This window comes from Sinocyclocheilus rhinocerous, unplaced genomic scaffold, assembly GCF_001515625.1.
Source record: "Sinocyclocheilus rhinocerous isolate Xijiao unplaced genomic scaffold, SAMN03320098_v1.1 scaffold590, whole genome shotgun sequence".
In the NCBI taxonomy this organism is placed as follows: domain Eukaryota; kingdom Metazoa; phylum Chordata; class Actinopteri; order Cypriniformes; family Cyprinidae; genus Sinocyclocheilus; species Sinocyclocheilus rhinocerous.
The window spans coordinates 223,173-245,845 of record NW_015637177.1 but is presented as its reverse complement, the minus strand read 5'-3'; the positions used below and the strand labels follow the sequence as shown (position 1 = coordinate 245,845).

Sequence of the window (22,673 nt, the reverse complement as noted above, 5' to 3'; positions counted from 1 at the left end):
ATAACCTTGGAGCTCACAACAGGTCTGTCTTTAAAGATTTATAAGTTAGCGTTAAAAATCAATTTCCCTTTGGAGAAAATGAATGGAGTTTTACTACTGGAACCCAACTGCTGCACTCTATTTAACATTTATAATATTTAAAAACATTTTAAAATATGTAAATGCACCAGCAAAGGTAGACAGAATGCCTCCAGGTACTGTGCCACTTGACTATGGAGATTAAAAATTGAACAATTATTTAAATACATTTTTTTTGTTTACTTTTTCATGTTATATTTCTAATTCAAATGAAACCAATCACCTGGAGACTGGACCCTACCGTCTGTGTGTTATGAGCGTGTGACTTGTCTTGTGAATTTTAGTGCAGACAGACTCTGGCAGGCATGTATCAGCGAATATATTTGGTAAGTAAGCGTTTTCCTTAGTGTGATACATGTACTGTGGATCAGTGGCAATGTGTGGGACTGATAGCCATATTTACTCTCACCATTTTATCACAACATGTCTTCAGGACACCTTAGCTTACAGGAGTGAATTGAATACTGTCTGTATGAATGAGTAACTGAAGTCAGCCCCCTGTTCTATTCTCACAGCGGTAACCATAGTGACAGTAAATATCAAAGACGGTGACTTCTATAACACCGGCATGTCTTTACACAATTGACATGGTGTTATTTAATAAACAAGTCGAAGTGCGAATTCATCCGTGAAATCTTAATTAACCGACAACGTCTTTCAGTTTTAAACTGAGCGTAGAACGCAGCATCTTGGTTATGATCAGACCACAAAACTGATGACAAAAGATCTGGAGAAATACAACGACTGGATCCAAAACCCTCAGATGAAACTTGTATCTATGCTTTTTTTTGAAACACAGAAACCCTACATTAAAAAATACAACATGAATAAAACAAAACTGCACTGTATGACACAATCCACCTGAGAAGTAAAATTATATATATATATATATATATATATATATATACACTGTATATAAAAAAACGTACTGACCCCAAATTGTAATTTATATGATATGAAATTTAAATGTTGCATAATGCATAATTACAACATTCCAAATATGATTAATTATATAATTTCATGGCATTGAAATAAATAAATAAACACACAAACAAACAAGCAAACAAACTATATACTGCTAATTTGGGTGTTTAATCACTTACCTGTTCAGCATGATACCATGGTAACTACAAACTCTAAAAATATTGTGATATGTTAATAATTCAGTACCTTGCTATTTATCAAACTATCATGGCACTGCCACAATAATGGACTATCCCATATAGCAGCAACATACAGACATTCTGCTGAAACAGATGATGTCATGAAAGTCAGTTAAGGTAAAACCCCTGTTTGTTCATTTTATTTTGTGTGTCCAAACATCTGCCGCAGAACAAATGTCTTCTTATGTGGAGAACCAGAGGTCTGCTAACCTTCCCTACACCTGAGGTGAAGGAGCCACAGAGAGAAAGTGCAACACAGAGTCACAGTGTTTATTAATCTTTACTGGGAAGCTCCTAAATATGGGATTGGAAGTCTTATTACAATAATGATGACCACTGAAGTGATTGTGGTCAAATAAAATATTTGGTAATTTATTTTAATTTGCTAACAAAGGATGCTCATTAGGTGAGTGAAATACTATTATTTGCATATTTGTTGATGAAGAATACTCAGACAGTACTCATTTAGCCATGAGGTGATGGGTAGCATAAAAAGAATCAGTTAGACATCAAATGTGCACCATTTGTTCTTTATTTTGTTGCATTAGCACTAAAAAGCGACCTGTGTTCGGCAGGAAGTGAAAGAGAAAGAAAGAGAAATGAAATTGTACAGCAAGTCCATTGTATTCCGACCAAAATCACTTGAACTTACATCACATCATAATTACAACTTCCGAACTCCTAAGTAGGAACTTCCCAGGAGGACTTGAAAGCAGCGTAATTACGACATTGTGGCGGGGTTCATGTGCGCTCATCACATATGAATATTATGAATATTTTCGCAAGGCACTGTATATATATATATATATATATATATATATATATCAGAAAACAAAAATTCTCATCATGCATATTAAACTAACTTTTTAAATTATTTTTTTAAATTAAAAAGTTTGTTTAAAACAAGAAAATGTAACTTAATTAAAAAGGAAAATACGTTTATTTTTCTTCCCCAAGTGGAAGATATTTTCCTATATTTTAATAATAAACTAATTTAATTTTGATAAATTAATCAGAAAACAAGACTTAATATCTAATGTCACTTTGCCTCAAGTAAATGTATCTTGATTTAAAGTAATTTGAAGTCGGCATGAAATGAAATCTTTTTCTTTTTTTTTTCTATTGTTAATGACTCATCAATGTATGTTTAATTTAAAAAAAAATGTTGTGAGCTCATAATTTTTAATCAAAATCCAGTGAAAATGGCATACTTCTTTCTGGTGATTTATGCAAGAATTCTCCAATCATTCAGTCCGCTTAAACCCGCCCCTGGAAGCTCATGTTCATCAGAATCCATTTAACAATCAATGCACAGAACCAGAAGTCTCGGCTCTAAATATTGTCTTTTTCAATGTTTAGATATTTGTACTGGAAAACAAGACAAACATACTGTTTAAGAAATGTACTTTTTTAGTGGGACTAATAGTAATCCAAAATTCACACAGCAAAGGTTTACTGAACTCACTCCTCAAATGCAGGTGTGAATGCTGAAAGTTGAACTCAGTTCGTAGTTCCATTTATAACCGAGCTAAGCATGAACGGAACTGAATTTAGCACTGTAAAACATGACTGACAGCCATTTCTGCTGCTGTTTGAGCGTGTCCAATGTGTGTTTCTGAGTGCATGTAAAAATGGCACTCCATTTCACTGGTCAGTAGGTTTGTGTGGCAGCTAATATTAGGGACAGAGTGAATCCCACTTTCAAGAGAGAGAGAAAGATAAAGAAAGAAAGATTCTGGGTAGAATGCCAGGGCATTTCACAATTCTCACAACTTGGCTTCATGCTCTGAAAGCCCAGACAATCTCAAGAAGCCATTTATTGTGCATTCTGCACACATGCAGCCTTCTTATATTCTCCCATTATAACGCTCTCTTCTTTGAACTCAATATTGTCACCTAAATGTGTTTTTTGGCACATCTTCCTGATTCCCAGACTGTTCCCGGACGTGTCTGCAACAGCCGTGACAGCCGACACATCAAAGCAGCCGCCCTGATACTGTAAGACTAGTGTCTAAATGCTGAGGAATGTAAGCCTGTTGCTCTTGCAAACACAGAGGTTTAAACTCATCACAGATCACTGAAACACACATCCCAGTGCCAGGAAAGATGGCATGGTGCAAAGGAAATGGTTTTGGAGTGTGTGATTTCCATTTGTGTGTGGGAGTGTTTGGGTTTTGGAGTGAGTGATTTCCATTTGTGTGTGGGTGTGTTTGTGGCTGGGGGGGGGGGGGGGAGTGTGTGTGGGTGTTTGTTTAGCTCGAGCTATGTTTATTTAAGGGAGTGTGGGTCTTCATGGCGGAGGGTCCTAGAGGTGTAGTTGTGTAGGAGTGAGTCTGTTTGGTAATTTTCTCTAGCCTATTACTGTGTGTGTGTTCTCCAGTCTGTTTACTAAATGCAAATGTGTTTTGTGCTAGAGAAGGGGCTTGAACAGATTGTGCCTGTGCCATATTATGCATCCGTGCGTGAGCGGGTGTGTGTGTATTTGACCCTTACTGTTCTCAGTAGATAGGGCAGTAACTGCGTTGGTTGCTGTGGCGTCAGATTTGACCTGGCCATTCTCAAAAGCATAGCCCTCAGTCTCCTGCAGCTGCCAATTCAATCCAAAGAGATGCATGGCTATGGAGAGAGAGACACAAGAGAGAGAATGATCACTTACAAATAAAGGAACAAGAAGCAATAGATTAAGAGACAGTGAAAACACACTGATATAATCAATATAAAACAAAGTTTGCCCCTGTAAAACATTGTGGAACACTAGGATAATGTTGATGTGGCTTTAAAACCCCTAAAGTTGACCACAAGTTACCTTCACCCCTATGATTTTCTGGTTCCTGGATATAACTTGGGACCTTCCTTCAGTGTCTAGGGGATATTTATTGCCCATCAGGATATTCATAGGTGTGATCACTTAGAAAAGTAACAGCACATCTTTCCTTAATGAGCCATATGATTTTATGATTTATTAATGCAGCGCACAATGATTGGGACAAGTTACATTCTAAAGATTATCACTTAAAGTATCAGCAAAAGTAATGGTGATACTTGCCTTTGTAAACCAGTAAACACCACTTTGTAAACACCACTAGTATTAGAAAAAACAGTCACAATTGTTTTTTTTATGGAATGTTGCAGTGTTTGTTGTTGATTTATCACATCATTACTTTTTAAACTCATGTGCCCTCATACTCTTTAATCAAAACTGTTAATGTCCCCTGCCCTAACAAAAACATCTCTTCCTTGATGTGTACACAGGCACAGGGCAATAAAACGACCAGACTTGTTTCAATCCCTCTCCTCCAGCAACCTGTCAGTCACATGAAACGATCACACAAATTAGCAAATGACAGTGAACTAACAATCCAATCATTTCCTGATGGACAAAATTTTTTTTCTTGTTCCAAAAGCTGTTTCACTTGGAAAGATGTCAAAATAGTGAAGAAAACTCACAATCAGTGTTAGGGGTAATGTATTGTAAGTAATGCGAGTTACGTAATCAGATTATTTTTTTAAGTAACTATTAAAGTAACTAAGTACCGTAATTAGTTACTTTTTATGGAGTAACGCAATATTGTAATGCATTACTTTTAAAAGTAACTTTCCCCAACAGTGGTTGCAATTATTGATTCATGGTGACCTTAAAGATTCTATTCTAATATTCTAATAAACATTGTCAAAAACTAAACAGAGAGTTGTTGTGTAATCAAGCCCCTATAATGACCTTTTGAAAGAAAAAAGAATAAAAACAGCTACATGTCCTGTATTGATTTGTTTGTGCATTATTTTACTCTTTAAACAGTCATTGTTATATGTCAAGTGGGAATACCAATTTATTCATCAAAGCTCAAGTTTTTAAGTTAAAATAGCTCTAAAATGCTATAGTAGCCTCAGCTGATGAATTTGGTATCAGTGACAGGAAAGACTGTGCGGCTGTGCTGTGGAATAATATGTTTAGACAGCTGCTTTGGCTGTCTCGTTTCACTTGTTCCTGAAATGTCTAAATGTTCTCACCAAAGTGTGCTTGTGTGGAATTTAAGCATTCGAAAATCACACTTGGCCTGTATATTTGTGACACGAGGTTCAGTTCAGGTGTGGCTAGAAACACAATTGGCTACATTTCAGGGTGGGTTTGCCAAACGGTCTTTCACAGATTCTGCAAAAGGCCCCTGTGGGTAGCAAGACGACCTGGGTGAATCAGCACCCATTTGAATATGTTTTGTTTCCCCGGTGATGCCTCTAAAGCACATGCTTGGAAAGGTCATACAGGATAGTGTACAATCTGTAGGATTCTGCAGGAACTAAGCCATCATGAGGCCTCATCCTTATATGGGGAACCAGTTGGCTGTAAACTGAGAGGAAGTACAGTGAAATGTCAAGGGGTTGACCAAAAATACTGCTCAAACATACTTGTAATGGAGGAAAAGGTAGGTTATTCATTTTGCAGACACTGAGAAAAACACTGCAGCGATTTGTGGAGACCTTCTCCATTTCAATCTTAACCCTACCTGGATCGATCCCATAACATTTATATTGTCATCCCAGAACCTTAAAGGGACAGTTTACCCAAAAATGAAGATTCTGTCAACATTTATGTAGTTCAAAACACAAGAACACAAGAAACCATGTGACCAAGACCTGTTAAGTTTCAAAAGAAAATAAAATCTTTTTTTGAGAAAAAATTATCTCATACTGTTTATCTCATTCACAGATTTGAGTACGCCAGTATAGCAGAGGACAATATTATAAGTGACTTAATTTCATTTTGTTTCTTACACAAAACTATAGTATTAGCTTCAGGAGATTATCATATAATACTTTTATGATACACATTTTGTCCACATCTCATAGGACGTACTGTATATGTATGTGTGTGTGGTAGCTGTGCTGAGGTGGGCTGCTCTGAGGGGACAGGCTGATCCTCTCTCTGAGTAACAGCAGTGTTAGCTGCAGACGTTGGCTCTAATAAAGGTAATTTAGACCTGCCAACAACCCCCACTGGGTCTCTTCATGCCCCAAGAGCACACACACAACCTCCCTACATAAATCATTCTCCTTCTCTCTGTGCTGGTGTATTTGTGTGTTTACTTGTGTGTGTAAAGTTTCTTATGTGTGCTTGTTATCTGGAACTGTAGGCTTTGCTGGTATTCCTGAAATGCGTAGATAAAGCGTTATACATTATACAACAAAAGCGCTCCAACGACATTGGAGCATTAATGAGAAGGATAAAGACATAGAAGAGTTGATGTATGACAGTTTCATTAAAGTATTTGAGCAGTAATTGGCTTATAAAATTCCTTAAGCTCACCCTCCAAAGTCTTGCCATATCTTTCTATCCGGTCTCACTCTTACTCTCTCATTAAATTAGATACCCGCTGGGTCAGTCCGTTCACGGAGCAGTCGATGTCCAGCACTCTGACCTTAGCCGAAGCAGGGGGTTATGGGAGAGTGGGCAGTATTGACTTCTCCGGCAGAAAGACGGCCACCCCCTGCTGATCTGATCGAGTCGCTCGCCGACACACTTTTGAGCAGGCTGCTCCATTAACTTTCAGCATCGTAAACGAGGAATGAATATGGAAGTGCAAAGTTTTTCACCTCTGTATCGGATTCTGATTGTTCATGAAACAGTTCCTTGATGGTCAGTTGCATTCACTTGTTGCAATATCTGAAAGCGAAACTAATGTGGATGAATAAACAATCTTAAAGAGATAATAGAGGATGGGCACGCTCGGATCTTAGAGCCGCAGGGTGTTCGGGAACGATCATGCATGTGTATGGAACACATCCAGGCTATTAGAATACAAATGCGCCAAGTGCAAAATAAAAAAGCGTCTAGTTCTCTCAGCTGACAAAGAATGTAAATTGGCTGTTAGGTTTTTCCTAATTTCCTTTCCTTCGGTTGTCTCGCGAGTGCTAAAACAGCTAAAGGTGGGCGAGATCATGGGAGGTGGATCGCTTTGTTGATGAGCCCTGGGAACAGAAAGCGATGAATGATAAAGCAGGCTTCAGAGAAAGACCAATTCTACATGGGGTGAGTGGAGAGAGAGTGAGAAAAAGAGAGAGAAAGAGGGCAATGGAGGGAAGCACAAAGCCTGATCAGTTTGGAAGTGGGCCGCTACTGCCTCAGGTGTGTAAGGAATGAATAAGAGAGTAAGGAGGAAGAGAGAGTTTTCACCAGGGCAGGGTTCATATGCAGTGGTAAGAATTACAGTTGAACTAAATGCAAGGCAACTTATACAAGGCAGGATTGGCGGTTATGTAACCAGTGGGACTCGCAATGCGATCGAGGACCCAGCGACGCTTCATCTTAAAATACAGCTCCATATTTCTCACTCTGTGTCACTTATGATCATTAGCAAGAGGATGGGGAAACTGGCTTTCTGTGACTCAACGAGAAACTATTTTCAGAATTAGTGGGAGAAAAACACAGCAAGCAACACCAACAGAACTGAGAAAAAAAACAATCGTGAACCGTTGCATTTAACTGCGCGAGAGATACGCCAATGAATAAAAAAGACTTTCTGCAGCAATAAATCAAGGGCAAAACCAAATGTCCTTCCTTCACTCAGGGTGTTGTGTTGAGAGGAGAGCTGCTGACAGCCTGTCCCCTGAGCATTTCCAAATCACCCACACAAATTACCTCAACTCTCACCATCCTTATTTACAATAATCAACCACTTTTTGCAAGGCACCAAAGCTGCATTTTTCTATGCCTATGTATGAAGAAAAAATTATTATGTGTATTCAGAAATTTCATCAATGCCAATCAAAACTTTTTTGAATGCAGGGTGAACAAGGTATGAAACAGATTTTAAAAATGACTATTAATTATTCTAAAATCATTTAGCAAAAAACATCAGTGGGAGGACAAAGCAGCTCGCTAAACTGTGAAAATAAGAGTGCACTGTGGAAAGACTGAGTTAGTATTTTCTCCAGAGCATCACTACTCATTCATGGAGACACAGACTGAATGAAAAACTCTGCCTGGCTCTGCCTAAATGTACAAAGCTTTTTAGAGGTGAGAAAAGCTGTGAAGTATTTATGAACAGCTTCTCCATCTTTTAAAACAGGACTGAGAAACTCATGGCATGCCATGCTTCCTCTGGCTGGTGTTTGGTCCACTGGGGCCCCTTTATGAGTTTTTCCAGCTTTTGGAGTCAATGCTCAGAGCAACGTTTAGAGGTCATCAGCACTCTGTTCAGAAGATGCAACTTGTTTACCATGGGCATCACATTGTTTTAAAAAAGGGAATAGTTGAGGGAAGATGGATAGACTTCTTGGTTGTGAAGTCATGCTTGCTCATGAATGCACAAATAATTTAACATGATATTTTTTTCTGTTTTGGTAAATAAAGAGTTGAATTGGAGATGAGGTCTGTAGTCGAAAAAAATTAGAAAAAAAAAATCTAACATGCAGAAGATGCTGAAAAACCAAAGTATATGCAGGATGTGGACAATTATTCTGAAGAATAGTGATAAAAAAGGGACTTGTGAACAAGTATGAAATGAAAACTGCTGGAAAGGCCTATGCTGCCTTCCATCAGGGCTTGTGCTGCATCAGTCTCGTCTCAGAACTCTCTTTTCAAAAAGCTCAGGGAGCAGTTAAGTGAGTAAAAAAATCTGGTCTCAGGCCCATTCAGTTAACCTGTCGTTCTAGTGAGATTTTAGTGGTGGTTAGAGGAGCCTCTCGACATGTTTGAGACATCTGGGTGAACTTCCATCCAGTATTAAAGCCATCCTCAGAGGATGTGGTATTGATCGAGCGTTCATGAAAAATCTCTACGTGGCTATGTTACCCCTGTTGAACAAGGACAGCGGGAGAGAAACCTGATTTTTCCATCCGCTGTCTGTCTTGTTGTGTGGGTGTGGGCTTAGTGGAGATGGCTGGGGCCTGACACACCAGATGGGACTGACAGAGAAGAGGCTCTGTGTTTTCTTAGTAGCTGGAAGAGCTGCTGACGCTTAGCGAGCGAGGCATTGTTTGCTGTGTAAAACCAAAGAGAAGGATATGTTCTCCATCTGCAATGTTGACAGTGTGAGACACTGTGAGACCAAGACGCTGCATACATTGAACTCGTTTTACTCAAGCTATAAAGCATTCTAGTGCATAATTAAAGACACATCTACCTGCAGAAGAACCATCACATCATCAGTTTTTACAGTTTACAGTGAACGTTAGCAGTGTTTACTTCATAACTGCATAGATGTGTTGCTTGTCATTTAAGATTAGCTTGGTTGTCATGTTTTATGAATCAAATATTACAGTTTTTTCTCTTTTTTTTTACACTTACAACTAATCAGAGAGGCCATTCATTAGGATACTTTTCCACTGCACCTTTTGAATAGTCTGTTTGACCAGATAGGAGAAATTACAAGGACTAAATCAATTTAGTGTTGCAGCATAATATTTTACTAATACAGTTTTAAGAAGACACATAATTACATATTATGATTATAAATGTATATAATAATCCTCATTATAATCATCAACATTAAGTGCATATGTTACGCAGTAAAACTATTCTAATAGTTCGAAACAGATCAGAAACATAAATGTATATTTTTTGGAATCCAGCTAACAGGGAATGTTCTCAGAACTGTTCTCAAATTTATGAGCAAAATAATGCTAATAGAACATTCGTTCAAAGTTCAAATCTTGTCTTTAATAATGTTCTCAAAATATTAGCACAAAAACATTAATAATACGTTATTCTGGAACAATGTTTTTGTTGGATGTTCGTTTAACATTTTTCAAATGTTACTACTTGTTTCAGAATGCTTAGAGAACATTCTAAAGTAGCGTTCCCATAACGTTTGCAAAATGAGAAAATTGAATGTTCCCTAACAAAGAAAGAACATAAAATTTTTTTTTTTTTAAATGGATGTTTTAAAAAGTTCAGAGAACAATCAGAAATAAAGTTTTCATAACTTAATGAGAATGTGCAAAATGTTCTTATAATATATTTTAGTTAACTGGGAATAATCCATTTACGCTAAAAACAGAAAGAAAAGGGATGATCAACAACAAAGAACAACAAAGTATATTATATCTCAGTTAAATATGTTTTAGACAGTAACAGAAAAAAAGGTCTTAAACTCAAAGTGGCGTAAGGCCAGTAATACAGCTCATTTTGTCACTGGCACTGCTGTTAGGAAACTGCTCTGATGTGTGTTTCTATGGCTCTGCAGGTGGACAATATTAAATTACATTGCTTTGTAAGAAAGTATAATTTTGGTTTTCTCCTGCGAAAACTCTGGCCTATGTTTAAACGCATAGGCTTGTTTTTAAGATAATTCCTTCGATTTAAGTAGTGCTGCTTAAGGATTGTCAAACACTTTAAGTAGGTCTAACTTATTATTAACCTAAACTTTATTAATTCTGTGCAGTAATTTTGGGGGAACAGAAGTCATTTAGTAAATGAAAACTCATTTGGTAAATCTATTGGCAAGCCCATTTGTGGAAACATATTGAACAGGAAGAAAAAGTGCTGTAACAATGTTCCATTGTGTATTCCCATAACATCAGTCGTTTGAAATAACAGGTTTTGGAACGCAAATTCGGAGGGATAATGAGGTCTGATAAGGAAAGCTGGGACGGGACAAGGAACAGCCACAGATAAAAGAAAGTGAGAAGAAATCTGTTTTCGGGCTTGTTAATGTTTGGCCCCTACAGGGCACTGTCATGATTAGCTCTCCATATATTTCCATAATTTCTGTGATGCTCTTGAATGTCCTGCTGTGTGCATCTTCAGGAATCTCAAAATGCAGTAATGATCAGAGCTGCTGAGGGTCTGGCCAGAGACACCCGCCGCTTGTAAGCAAGACACGGTACAAAAGCTATCTTCATAATGACGCTGATAATAACTAACAACTATGTCATGCTAGGACTTTAAAAAACAACATTTCAAGAAGTCACATGATGCATTTCTTCCCGCAAACTTTTTACTTTGCATGAACAGGCCAAATAAGCTGATATTATCTCATAAGGCCAGTGCACATCTAAGAAGACGCAGATACAGAATGAAAGAGATAGTCATTATGGACCCATTATTTTGAGACCCTGTGTGAAAACTGTAATCTTGCTCTCTTTCAGTCTCTCCAGATGGTTGTGATCTCTGCTCTATTAGCAGCTGTATTGACAAAAGCAGCAGACCTGGCTTTGGAGTGTCAGTAAATAGCTCTCTGGAAGCTGCTGAACTGTCTCGAATACAGTGGAATAATTAACTCTGAAATGGATTTGGCTTCCTCTCTAAAGAGCAAAATTAGCTTTTGTTATTCAGCCACTCTGCTTGCTGATCACACAGATAATCCAACTGCTTTCTTTAAACCTGTTGAACACAGCTCTAGCGCTGCACAGGATTTAATACTGTATATCTCGTCAATCCCAGAACTACAAATGACTTTTCTCAAGATGACACAAAAGTGGACAATACTGAAAGGCCGCTGACTGAACAAATGCATTCCTATTTGGATGTTAAAGGGATTCACTGATGCTGTCCTCTCATCCCTTTATGACTATGATAAAAGAGGGCCACTGGATCTCTACAGCACTGAATAGGTTTGGAGCAATATTGCACTGAGAAAGAAAAAAGGAGGGCACTTAATTTCCTCTTATTGACTTTGGAGAGCAGTCTTGACGTCATCAATACAAAGAATTATGTAGAATTGTGCCTGTCTGTGTGTATTCTCTGTGTCTGATGATCTCGTGTAAATGTGACAATTTCTGCTTATTTTGTCCTTTAAGTGCAGTTGATTGTGAACTAACATTAATTGGTGTTGTAAAGTGTAGTTTTTGTAAAGTTATTGTAAAGTGTTACCAATATCATATAATGCATTTATTTGACGTAATTGTATATATATACACAGTACGTGCATAATTATTATGCAAGTTGATATTCTGATCATATTTTTTTTTTGGTAAAAGCACATTTTACCAATTCCAAACCACATCAATCTTAATGACTACTATTAATTTTGTACTTAATCATTTATAAGTAATATATAATTGTTGTTAATATTTTGTTTTTATATAACCATGTGTTTTGTTAATATATAACCACTGTTTGAAGAATTGATCTTCCAGAATCTGGCAGTAAGTTTTGGGAGATCTTTTTTAGTGGATCTCCTATCCTGAAATATCTGTCTTGCATAGATGGAGTAAAAATGATCTCCCAAAACTTACTGCAAGATTCCGGAAGATCAATTCTTCGAACAGTGGTACAAGAGGATGTGGTGCTTGTCCTTCAAGAGTCACTCTCAACTTATTTATCTATAAAGCCTATAAAAATGAGTCTTCATATATTTCACAACACTTCAGAATGTTATTCTTATTAAGTGAGGGTCATTTTTTAGGATTCTTTGTGTCTGAGAACCTGACACCTTGCACTTCTGGAGACTCCAGTTAGGCTGCAGTTCTGGAAAATGGTGGTGCTGGAGACTAAATGGTTCCTGATGGTTTCACACCTAATTCTTCACCTTAATTCTTTTGCAGTTAATGCATATTTTCTTCTCCACATGTTTTTGTCTAACCGTGCTGACCCAGTGAGCATTTTGCTGTCTAATGGTCATGCCTTAACTTTGCAATTTCTGTATTTGCAATTCAGCACCGCATTTACACATTTAAATTGTATGTTTTACAACAGTACTTATAATGCAGAATTTAAATAATTATTAGTGCTGTCAATCTATTTAAAAAAATGAACTAATTAATCACACATTTTTTCTGAGATTAATCGCGATTAATCACGATTAATCCCACTTAACATTAAAGTTTTTAAATATACTTTTTTATTGCAATAATTTCACATTAAATATTCAAATGAATGTACAAACAACATAAATACAGTATATTTTTAATATTTGTTTAATGGCATTTTTTTATGACTGAAGGCCAGTATCACTGATACCAGTACTACTGATGTCTCTATAAAATTGTTTCCCCCCCCTAATATTTAACCCATTGACTATAGCCATTCAACATTACAGTATAATTGAGAGCTATCAATTTTAACATTTATTAGACTTTAAAAAATAACTTCTAATTTAAGTGAACTTAAAACAATCTTCATATAAACCCATTATAATAAATGTCATATTTACCTGTGCCCTTCAGCAGAAATATACAGAAATTGAAGTTATCAATCACTAAATTCTAAATTAAATATAGATGAATCCTTAAAGCTATATAAAAAGTTATTGATTTCCTCTTTTTTCTTCTTTGTCCTTTGATTAATCGACATCACAGCAGCTGGATATTAGGTTGTTTTGGCTGCTATTTCTTTAAGAGCTGCCGCTGCTGAACGTGACGCGGATCTGACACGCATCGTATTTTCTCACAATTCTCTTTACCGTTTCTGACTCACTTCAGGTCTTAAAGCCTCAATAATGAACTGACGAGTTGAATCGAGTGTGTTAGATGAGTGAGACAGTGCTGGGCTGCACCAGAACAGTTTTGAAAACCATTTCAGAGACATGTTCTTAAATGTGACTTATATAAAATATATTACATGCATGCACAGTTTTAAGGCAGCTTTAATTGCCTTTTTGGTAATTTCATGACTTAACTGACCATGACTTTGCATGCACTTAGATTATTTCGCTCTTTGATATGAAATGATAAAGGCTACAGCGCGCACCGGTGTCTTTGTGCATGCAATTGAAGCGCACGCGCTGCGAGAACAGTACTGTGCTCATTTGACTCGTGCCTGGCACTGAAGTGAAGTTGGAGCGCGCATCTGAAACGTCTCCGAATTAATCGCCTGCGTTAACGCGCTAATTTTGACAGCACTAATAATTATTTTTACATTAAAAATATGACAATGAGAATGGGGTGTTTTTTTGTGTTACAGAGTGGTTTCAGGATGCAAATAGATAAATAAATAAATAAATAAATAAATAAATGTAATTCTAATAACAAGCTTAAATTTCTCTATGAATAGTAGTTTTTTTTCCCCTTTTGATTTTGGAGTGAAATATGACGTGTTTTGAAGGTGTTTGTCAGATTCAACCACATATAACAGTCTGAAGTGGATGAATAATATTTCTGAAGATTAAGCACATCTTCTTCCTTAAGCTTATAGAAGAAGAAAAAAGTCCAGTTCTATTTTGGAATATATCTGTGAGAAAGCCTGCATGTTATACCCCTCTCTCTCCTCCCTTTCTTTCTTTATGTGCTCCCCTTCTCTCGTCAGTAACAGAGCCATTGCAAAAATGCCCAGGAGTAAAAACACTCACATTATAGCAGAAGAGTGCAGTGTGAACTGAAGAAAAATAAACAGATGTCCAATGCCTGCTGTATCACTGTCTCTCCCATGTGGTTCAACAGAATCATCGTGCCTTTGAGACAAACCAGCCCACCTCGCAGTGCAAAACAGCATCTCTACAGGCCATTCACAAATCCTCTCATCAGCGTGACATTTGTATGGAATGAGGAAACAACTGGCTCCATTCAGAGAGGAAGCTTAAACAAGGCTGTCTACATTTGGCACACAGTATGTGATAAATACCGAATGAAAGCGAACTTAAATCCTTGACGACGCAACAGGAAAATAAGCAAAATGTTTGTCTGTCGATGTGACTGCATTCTGCTACTATGGTGACAAACGCTACATGGACAACTGTGCAGGTGACTGTGTAATACACAAAAATTTGCAGTGGTTTCCATGGCAATGTAATTGACAAAGCAGTTGATTTTTAAATAGTACTCCACAGCCATTACAGCATTTTGCAGGCTTGCTAGGGGTAGCCTGGATGAAATTATAGCTACATAAACTTACAAAAAATTCAAGTGGTAGTAACATTTCTGAATAAATAAGTGGTTTGGAGGGACATGATGCTCTCACTTTATTCAGGAGCTGCAAAGTAGGGATGTGCAAAAATACATGTACTTTTGGTTGCCTGAATGACTTGTCGGTCTTAAAGGGATAGTTCATATTCAAGTGCTGGTCCCCATTGACTTCCATAGTATGGAAAAATAACACTATGCAAGTTAATGGGGACCAAATGAAGGTGATCTATCCCTTTAAAGAAGCAATAAATCATTACTTAATAATGCAATAATATTATATGTAAATGTAATAAAATAAAAATAAATATAATTGAATTGAGAAATACATTTAGATAAATAGTTATTTATTTAAAATATTTAAATATTAATAATTAAAAAATATATATTATATATTATAAACATAATATATTATGAACAAAATGATTAAATTATAGTAAAATAATTCCAGGTTTCAGGGTTGCCTTGGCTTTTAGGATGCATAATGTTAAAGTAATTAAAACAGAAAGTAGAGGTTCCAAGACAATTTTCATCACAAGTGGCGGTATTTAAATAGGGATGAATTTAAATCTAATTTTCAGAGAATTTTTTATCTAGCTAAATTAAACTGTCAGAATACTAATAAAAAAAACCTCCTGAAAAAACTTTAAATGAATAAATATATAAAACGTCGACTTTACTAATCAACCATTTATAGGTTATTTATATAACCATCTACCTTAAATAAAATTGGTGATATGACCACACATATTTCAAGAGTTAACCATTTTAGTCACCCTGTGATAGAGGGAGGCCCAATAATTTGGTAAAAAAAAAAAAAATTTTTTTTTTGTATGTCCAAGGACTCATGCTTCTTGTGTCTGAATAATTACTGACAAATCTGAAACAATATCACACATGCTTGTGCTTTAGGAAGTTATAATATAAGGTTGTAGTGTTAGCATGATATTAGCTCTAAACTGCTGGATGATACAAGTTTGTTAAAATGGTAGGAGTATGGTAATTTGAACCGAAAATCCTAGGGTAAGTTGAGCCAGTGGCACACCCCTTCTTATGATTATAAAGTATTATTTTACTGTAATTCTACATGATATTTCATTAGTTTTAGACCAAGCATTTTTGATTTTGTTCTTTGTTTTGGACTTGATTTTGTTCTGAAAAATTTAAATAGGCCTTGTTTATGAAAATTGGCCTTTGAAGTTTTTATGAAATTGCATTTCCCTGCAACATTTATAAGTGGGATGTTGAGCACTATTAGCCCAGTTCTGTAAGGTCAGTTGCACTCTGTTTTTTTTTTTTTATTCTTCAATTTGAACTTTTTTTCTGAAATGTTTAAATAATTTAAAAAATATCTTCAAAGTCAAGCCAGTGTCTTGAGCCACAGGCTGGGAAACTCCCTGTATGAATGGCCAGTCCATTACAAGGCTCACACACAGATTTTAAGAAGTCATTTATATTGAAATTATCTTCTTTTGATATAGCACAAGGTGAAAATTTTCCGTTTTACTTCAGCATAATCAGTGGCATAGTTTAACCCCATGTGGCTCAATTTACCCCTCACTGGGGGCAAGTTGAGCCAAGAGACCACTTTTTTTTGGAAATACATATTTTTAAAGCATTTTCTTTAGATCCAAAGTGATTATTCCCAAGGATGCACCACATGCTGAAATTTATGTACATATTTAAGGTGGACCCATTACTGTCATGTGTTCACTTTTCACCTACCAATGCAGTAACAGAGCAGCACAGACAGCAGAACTGAGACAGCCATGGCACTGAGGGCCGTGCACCTCCATGAGCAGTACTTAGAGGACTTCTTGAACTTGAATGCGCTGCGGGAGAGTGTGTTGCGGGGCAGGGGCCGTGTGGGGGGCGAGTAGACCGCCCCCGTGGCCATGGTGTAGCCTGGCGTGGCCGTGCTGAACAGAGGAGTGGTGCCGGTGCCTGTCTTAAAGAGAAAGTGCCTGAGAGAAAGAAAAAAAGAGAGACAGAAAGAGAAAAGCGATGAACATTTAATCTCATTTCAAAAGATATACATTTTTTAAGTATTTTGCATTGAACAGCTTTAGGCAATAAAGATTAATGCCAAGAACTTGTACGATCTGATACGGTTCATAAAATCAGAACCAGTTTTATTATTTTTAAAGCATTTAACAATCGCATCTAGAACTATTCACGGAAAGCTGAGTATATTAACTCTAAATTAGTTTAAATGAATAGTTACAGCAGCACAGATTGTTCACAGAGCAGGGCGCAGTACAGGAAGTGAGGCGTACAGCCCTCCCAAACTGCCCTGCTCCTGTACGTCTCCCGCTAAGCTAGTGTCACCCTCTCCTGCTGATTGGCACTTAAAGTATGATTGGCTAACAGAAGCCCTTGGCATGTGGTAATTATGCTGGGCAGATATTACCAGCACATTTATTAAGCCAGCCCTTTCTGTTTGCTTGAACACCACAGTGAAAATCTAGCCCTCTTCACTTTTCAACCTTTACCGAACACATCTCAATCAAAGCCCTAGTGTTTGACTTCCCTTGTAGCCTGCTGTGTTTCTTTGCCCAAATGAAAGTGGAGAAATGGGAAACGTTGTGTGTGAGCGTGTGTGAGTGGCACTTTCCACTAAAAATCTGGAATCAGTTGATTGGACTTGAGAGGTGGAGGAAAAAGCTTTTTCTAATTAAAAATCACCAATGGTATTGTTTCCTCAGCAGAAAGGGAAAAAATTGACTTCATTATTTTTAGCATTTAAAGATCATATTATCCCAGGTGTAGGACTGTAGAGGAAACCAGAATTAGTATCTCAATAAATATAAAGTTCTGAAACAAAAGTCCAAATACATAAATGTGCATTTTCTCCAGCAGTTGTTTTGCACGTTGGTTTTTAAATACATATATCAAATTCAATTACAGAATATTCTCTTATGTAAAGAGATTTTTTCATTATATAGAATTATAAGTCAATAAATATTACAAATAAATACATTTTACAAGACAATCACACAATGAAGGTAGATTTTAACCAGAAGACTGGAATTTTATCATGAATGTTTTTTATTTTTAATTGTTAACTGTCAACAATTGTTAATATTTTTACACTTTTCATAAAAAAAAATCATTATTACTGTTTAAATTTAGATCAAGACACCTATTAAGCTTTTTAATGGCAACTTCCATTCAGCTGACTTTCCTCATATAAAGTCAATGTATTTGTAATGTTTAATAGATTTTTTGGGCTCGAAAACTTTAGGATATGTGTCTATACAGAATTACCTGTGAAAAACAAACCTGAGAAATATTTACTGGAGTTAAAAAAGAGAAATCTAACCCTGGTCTCCCCAATACACATATTAAAGGCCTAGACATAACCCTCTTCCACCACATGAATTCCCCTCCCTTTGTTAAACAAAACATCTCACAAGCTGGCAGAGCTAAGCAATTCTCTAAAACTGCATGGTTGTCTGTTCGATTGCATTCTTTATGTTGACAGAATGACCCATGAAGACACTGAACAATGGAACAAACAGATGATTCGAGCTGCGATATCAAATAACACTGAGCACTAAATCCAATTAGCGAGACAATTCGACAATGTCTCTGCATTCTAATGCAGCTATAGAGAGAAAGAGAGACACAGAGAGAGAGAGAGAAACTGTGCTCTTGTTTTAGTGCAGTAAACAGTTGCTGCCAACTCACTTTTACTTTAACATTATCAATCAACCCAATCAAAGCCAAGATGCTGTGCAAGGCAGTCAGGATTTAATCTAGTAATGCAGGAATATCTATTAAAGTATTAGTCAAATTAAAATATTAAAGGCTGTGTAACTTGATTTATGCAAGTGGTGAATCGATTAGCATATTAGTGGATTTTTATTGGAACTTAATTTAGAGCAATTATTCCTAAGCTAGTACCAGTGTCAGAAGCGGCTGCCAATCAAGTGGCTCTTGATATTTTGCATTCATTGGCTAAACCAACAAGGGAAGGGAGAGATATAGGATAGGAGGTTGGGCCAGTGCATGACTGCTTTGTCTAAATTCGGTTGGCTCAATATGGGACTCTGGCCATTTGGTTGGCTCAGCGGTGGCCTTCTGTTTGGGGGGGTTTGGGATGGGGTGGGGGGTCTGGAGATTTAGCACTTTGGTTGGCTCAGTGTTGGGCTTGGCATCAGCAGCTGGCACCATGAGAAGACTCAGGAGCACATACCCGTCCCCATAGCCGCCCTCGTGGCACACAGGAGGGAACACATCCATCTCTATTAAGTTGTCATGCCCGTTTTCAAGAACTGCTTGCTTTGCTAATTTTCTACATGAGAAAGACAAACAATTAGAATAAAGGTCGTCAGTGCTTTCTGGTGATGAGACAGTCAAGGTATTTCTAATTATGAGTTTGGCAGCAAATCCACAGAGAAAGAGCTTCCCAGACGGCAGTCAGTCATAGCTGAATGTACCCCGAATGAAAGACAGACCCACACACATGAAAAGACTCATAAAACAAGTATACTGCAGTTTTATGTTCGATGTATCAATCCGTTTTCCTCTAAATGGAAGCACTAACATGCTCTGATATGGAGGAATATTTATTACGGTGAATAGAGCCACAGAATTACTCGAGCACGCTGAATGACTGTAAAGTGTTATTGGTAGGCTCTCTACATCCACTATGAGCTAAGTGTGAGAATATATTAATTACTATACTTCCTCTACAGTGAATAGCATCCTCTGAGCGAGGGATGGGAATCTCTAGAGATGCACATAATCTGAAGAAGTGGTTTTCAATTGATGGGTCGTGACCCTGAAATGGGTCACAGATCTGGTCTGATAGAGCTGCAGGCAGCAGGGCAAAGCAATGCTAAAGGTCAAAAACGCAACTAACCATGTAATTGTGTGTTGTTAGGATGTAAAAATAGGCTCATCAACTTTTATGAGGGAGAAAACAACTTTTCCCATATCTTGTTATGGAATCTCGTTGACATCACTATGATCACTATGATTTCGTTGACATCAAAGGCCGTGCGTGCAAACATATTCTACTGTATTTTGATGAAAACTCATCTGTCTCCTGTTGGAAGCTAGTTAAGCTACCAACATAGACAGCTTGTGTGACAAGCTTTCAGCCTCAAAAACCATGAAAAACTACAAGTTAAAGGAAAATATTGTCCAGACTACATTAAATACTGGTTCACTTGGTTTGTGCTGACCACAATGTGTTTATGCAGTGAGTTATTGGCTGCTGAGACATTTATAAATAAGCAATAATTAAAATATAATTATCAATGTTTCACTTAATTTTACTTCAGTCTTGCTTATTTATGCATGCTAAACAATTTCAGCATTGTGCCAATCGAAGACCAAAAAGTAAAACCACTTGAGAACCACTGATCTAAAGCCATGGGGCAATGTGGAGTTTCTCATTCCTCTCCACAAATGTTCTTGTGGGTTGAAAACTGATGCATAGATTCTAAGAGTAATTCAATATGACTTTGCACATGACCTCTTGGTTTTCCTGCATAACACCACCATGACCTACGCTCTAACCAACTCACCCTTCTGACCTCATAGCAGGAGTTCAATCCTTTACTTCAAGTTTTTACAACAAGTGACTTGCAGATATGTAACTCAATAACACGACTTGACCATATGCTCGTCGGGCTTGAATTACACTGACTGGCCTGCTTTTATACAAACCACACAACAGCCTTTAAAGTGATTTATATGTAGTTTCAAATTCATTTTTGCCCTACCTTTCAAGACAAATGAATAGAAAAAGAGACAAAGACAAACTCTGGGAAATTTAACTCTGGAAAGACCAATTTAAGTCACTTTGTGAGGAAAATTATGAATGTTAATTAGATTTTATGATGATTGCTGACACTTTCAATTCACTCTATCCTCACAGTTCATATGGCATTTATAGTCACATAACATTGGGTTTCATCACAGTTAAAAGGATCATAGCAATAAGAACAATTGTGGTGCGGGCTTGAAAATAGTTTTGAATTACTTTGAATGCCGAGATTAGACTCTTAGTAAAATGTTAAAACAAAGTACATTCATCACCCACTTAAACGAGAGATAATAGAAGACGCGTGATAAAAACCAGAGATAAAATCTCCAGCTGTAGTGTCTGTGGACAGACTGGGGCATCTGGTGTTTGGGTAAGACAGGATAACGTTCCTTTGACACAGAAGACAACGAACAGGGATTTCGGAGCATGAGGGACGGGATAACCATTGTTAATTGATTATAGCAGGCATGACATCAGGTTGGAAATTGCTATGCTAATCCATGTATCTCCTTTCACGTTTGTCATCCTCTGACAAATGCCTTCACAGAAGATTTAGGAAGAGGGAACTGGAAAATAACTTGACAATGCGTATATACGGCAGTGTAATCGAAGATAGTCTACTTAAAAGAGAATACAATTTCTGAAATTTTCAGACGTGGAATTACTATTGGATGCAGTAAAATGTTTAGATGAACTGGTGGAAACAAAATTTCTACTCTTCTGACAAAGGACCAATGACCTTCAGAACTAATAAACATTTCTTTTATATCAGTTTTATGCTTGCTTCACACTTATATCTGTAGTCAATCTACAGTACTTATATTGACAGTGATAAACAATCTCTCTCATAATAACTTATAGAAACTGGCCTAAATTATGCTAAAATTTAGGTTTCCACTTCACATCACAGTATGGAGGCAGAAAGAGAAGAACAAATGAATAAAAACCATCATAACCTCTATGTGAAGGAAAATGCAAATAGGGGCTATAGTTATTCTCAAGGAGCCAATTTTTTCAATGCTGCCTGCAGTGTGTTCTTCAGTGAACATTTGCAAGTTATAAAAGTGACAAAGGACAAAGTGTCAGTACTGAATGATCCTAAGCACTTAAATAAGCCTGTACTGAGTGGCATCTCACAGTTGCTGTGTGTTTTGTCTGCGTGGATTGACTGTTCCCTGTTCCTAAACTGGTGTTGGAGATCATAGATAAAATAACCAAACATCTAAAGGCTCTTGACAACTGGCTAGGCTTGGCAGGATGGTGTGTGATTGTACTCTGAACACAATCCGCTATGAGTCATCAGGCTTTCACACTTTTTTTTTTTAATTACAATAACTCCTATTGATGTTATATTGATTGATGATGCTTTACTCTAATGACAATTTGATGCCTGGTTTTGTTTTGAAGCAATAAATCACTGCTCTTTAAAACCATTTACCAAAGACAAAGACAACAAACAAGGTAAAATGTTCATTGGGCACTTTCTCAGTTTACTGTCTTTTGCCCAAGGAAAGTTTACAGGAGATTTATTTAAGGCTTTAATTACTTTTCCTCCTCATAACAGGCATTTATCTACAGTAAATGAGCTTTTGTAATCAAGTGCAATGAGCACTTCCTTCTCTCATGTGATGGTGAAAGTCGTGAGGTCTATCTTTAGCTTTCTAACCTCTGAGGTGTGACATGGGAGCTGACCTATGAGTCAAAAGTGCTTTGAGATTCACACGAGGGACTCCTGTGTGCGGCTGATGTGCACTTTGCTGGTTATCTCCACATAGAGAGTAGCTTGAAAATAGGGCCGTTTTGATATGTGCAAAAATAAAATAATGTCCAGAACAGAGTATGTTGCAAGATGCGTTATTTTGCCTAGAGCAAGGAGC

General features: G+C 37.1%; 1 protein-coding gene across 1 annotated transcript in view; it reads right to left on the bottom strand.

Annotated features, from left to right (window-relative positions):
• LOC107748832 (teneurin-3-like) overlaps positions 1–22,673 on the bottom strand; it is a 308,518-nt gene that overhangs the window by 102,641 nt on the left and 183,204 nt on the right. The window contains exons 6-7 of the mRNA XM_016563808.1: positions 16,743–16,981; positions 3,735–3,857 (exon numbers count right to left, since the gene is read on the bottom strand). Coding sequence (XP_016419294.1) covers positions 3,735–3,857; positions 16,743–16,981 — 362 coding nt within the window. The remainder of the gene's footprint in view (positions 1–3,734; positions 3,858–16,742; positions 16,982–22,673) is intronic.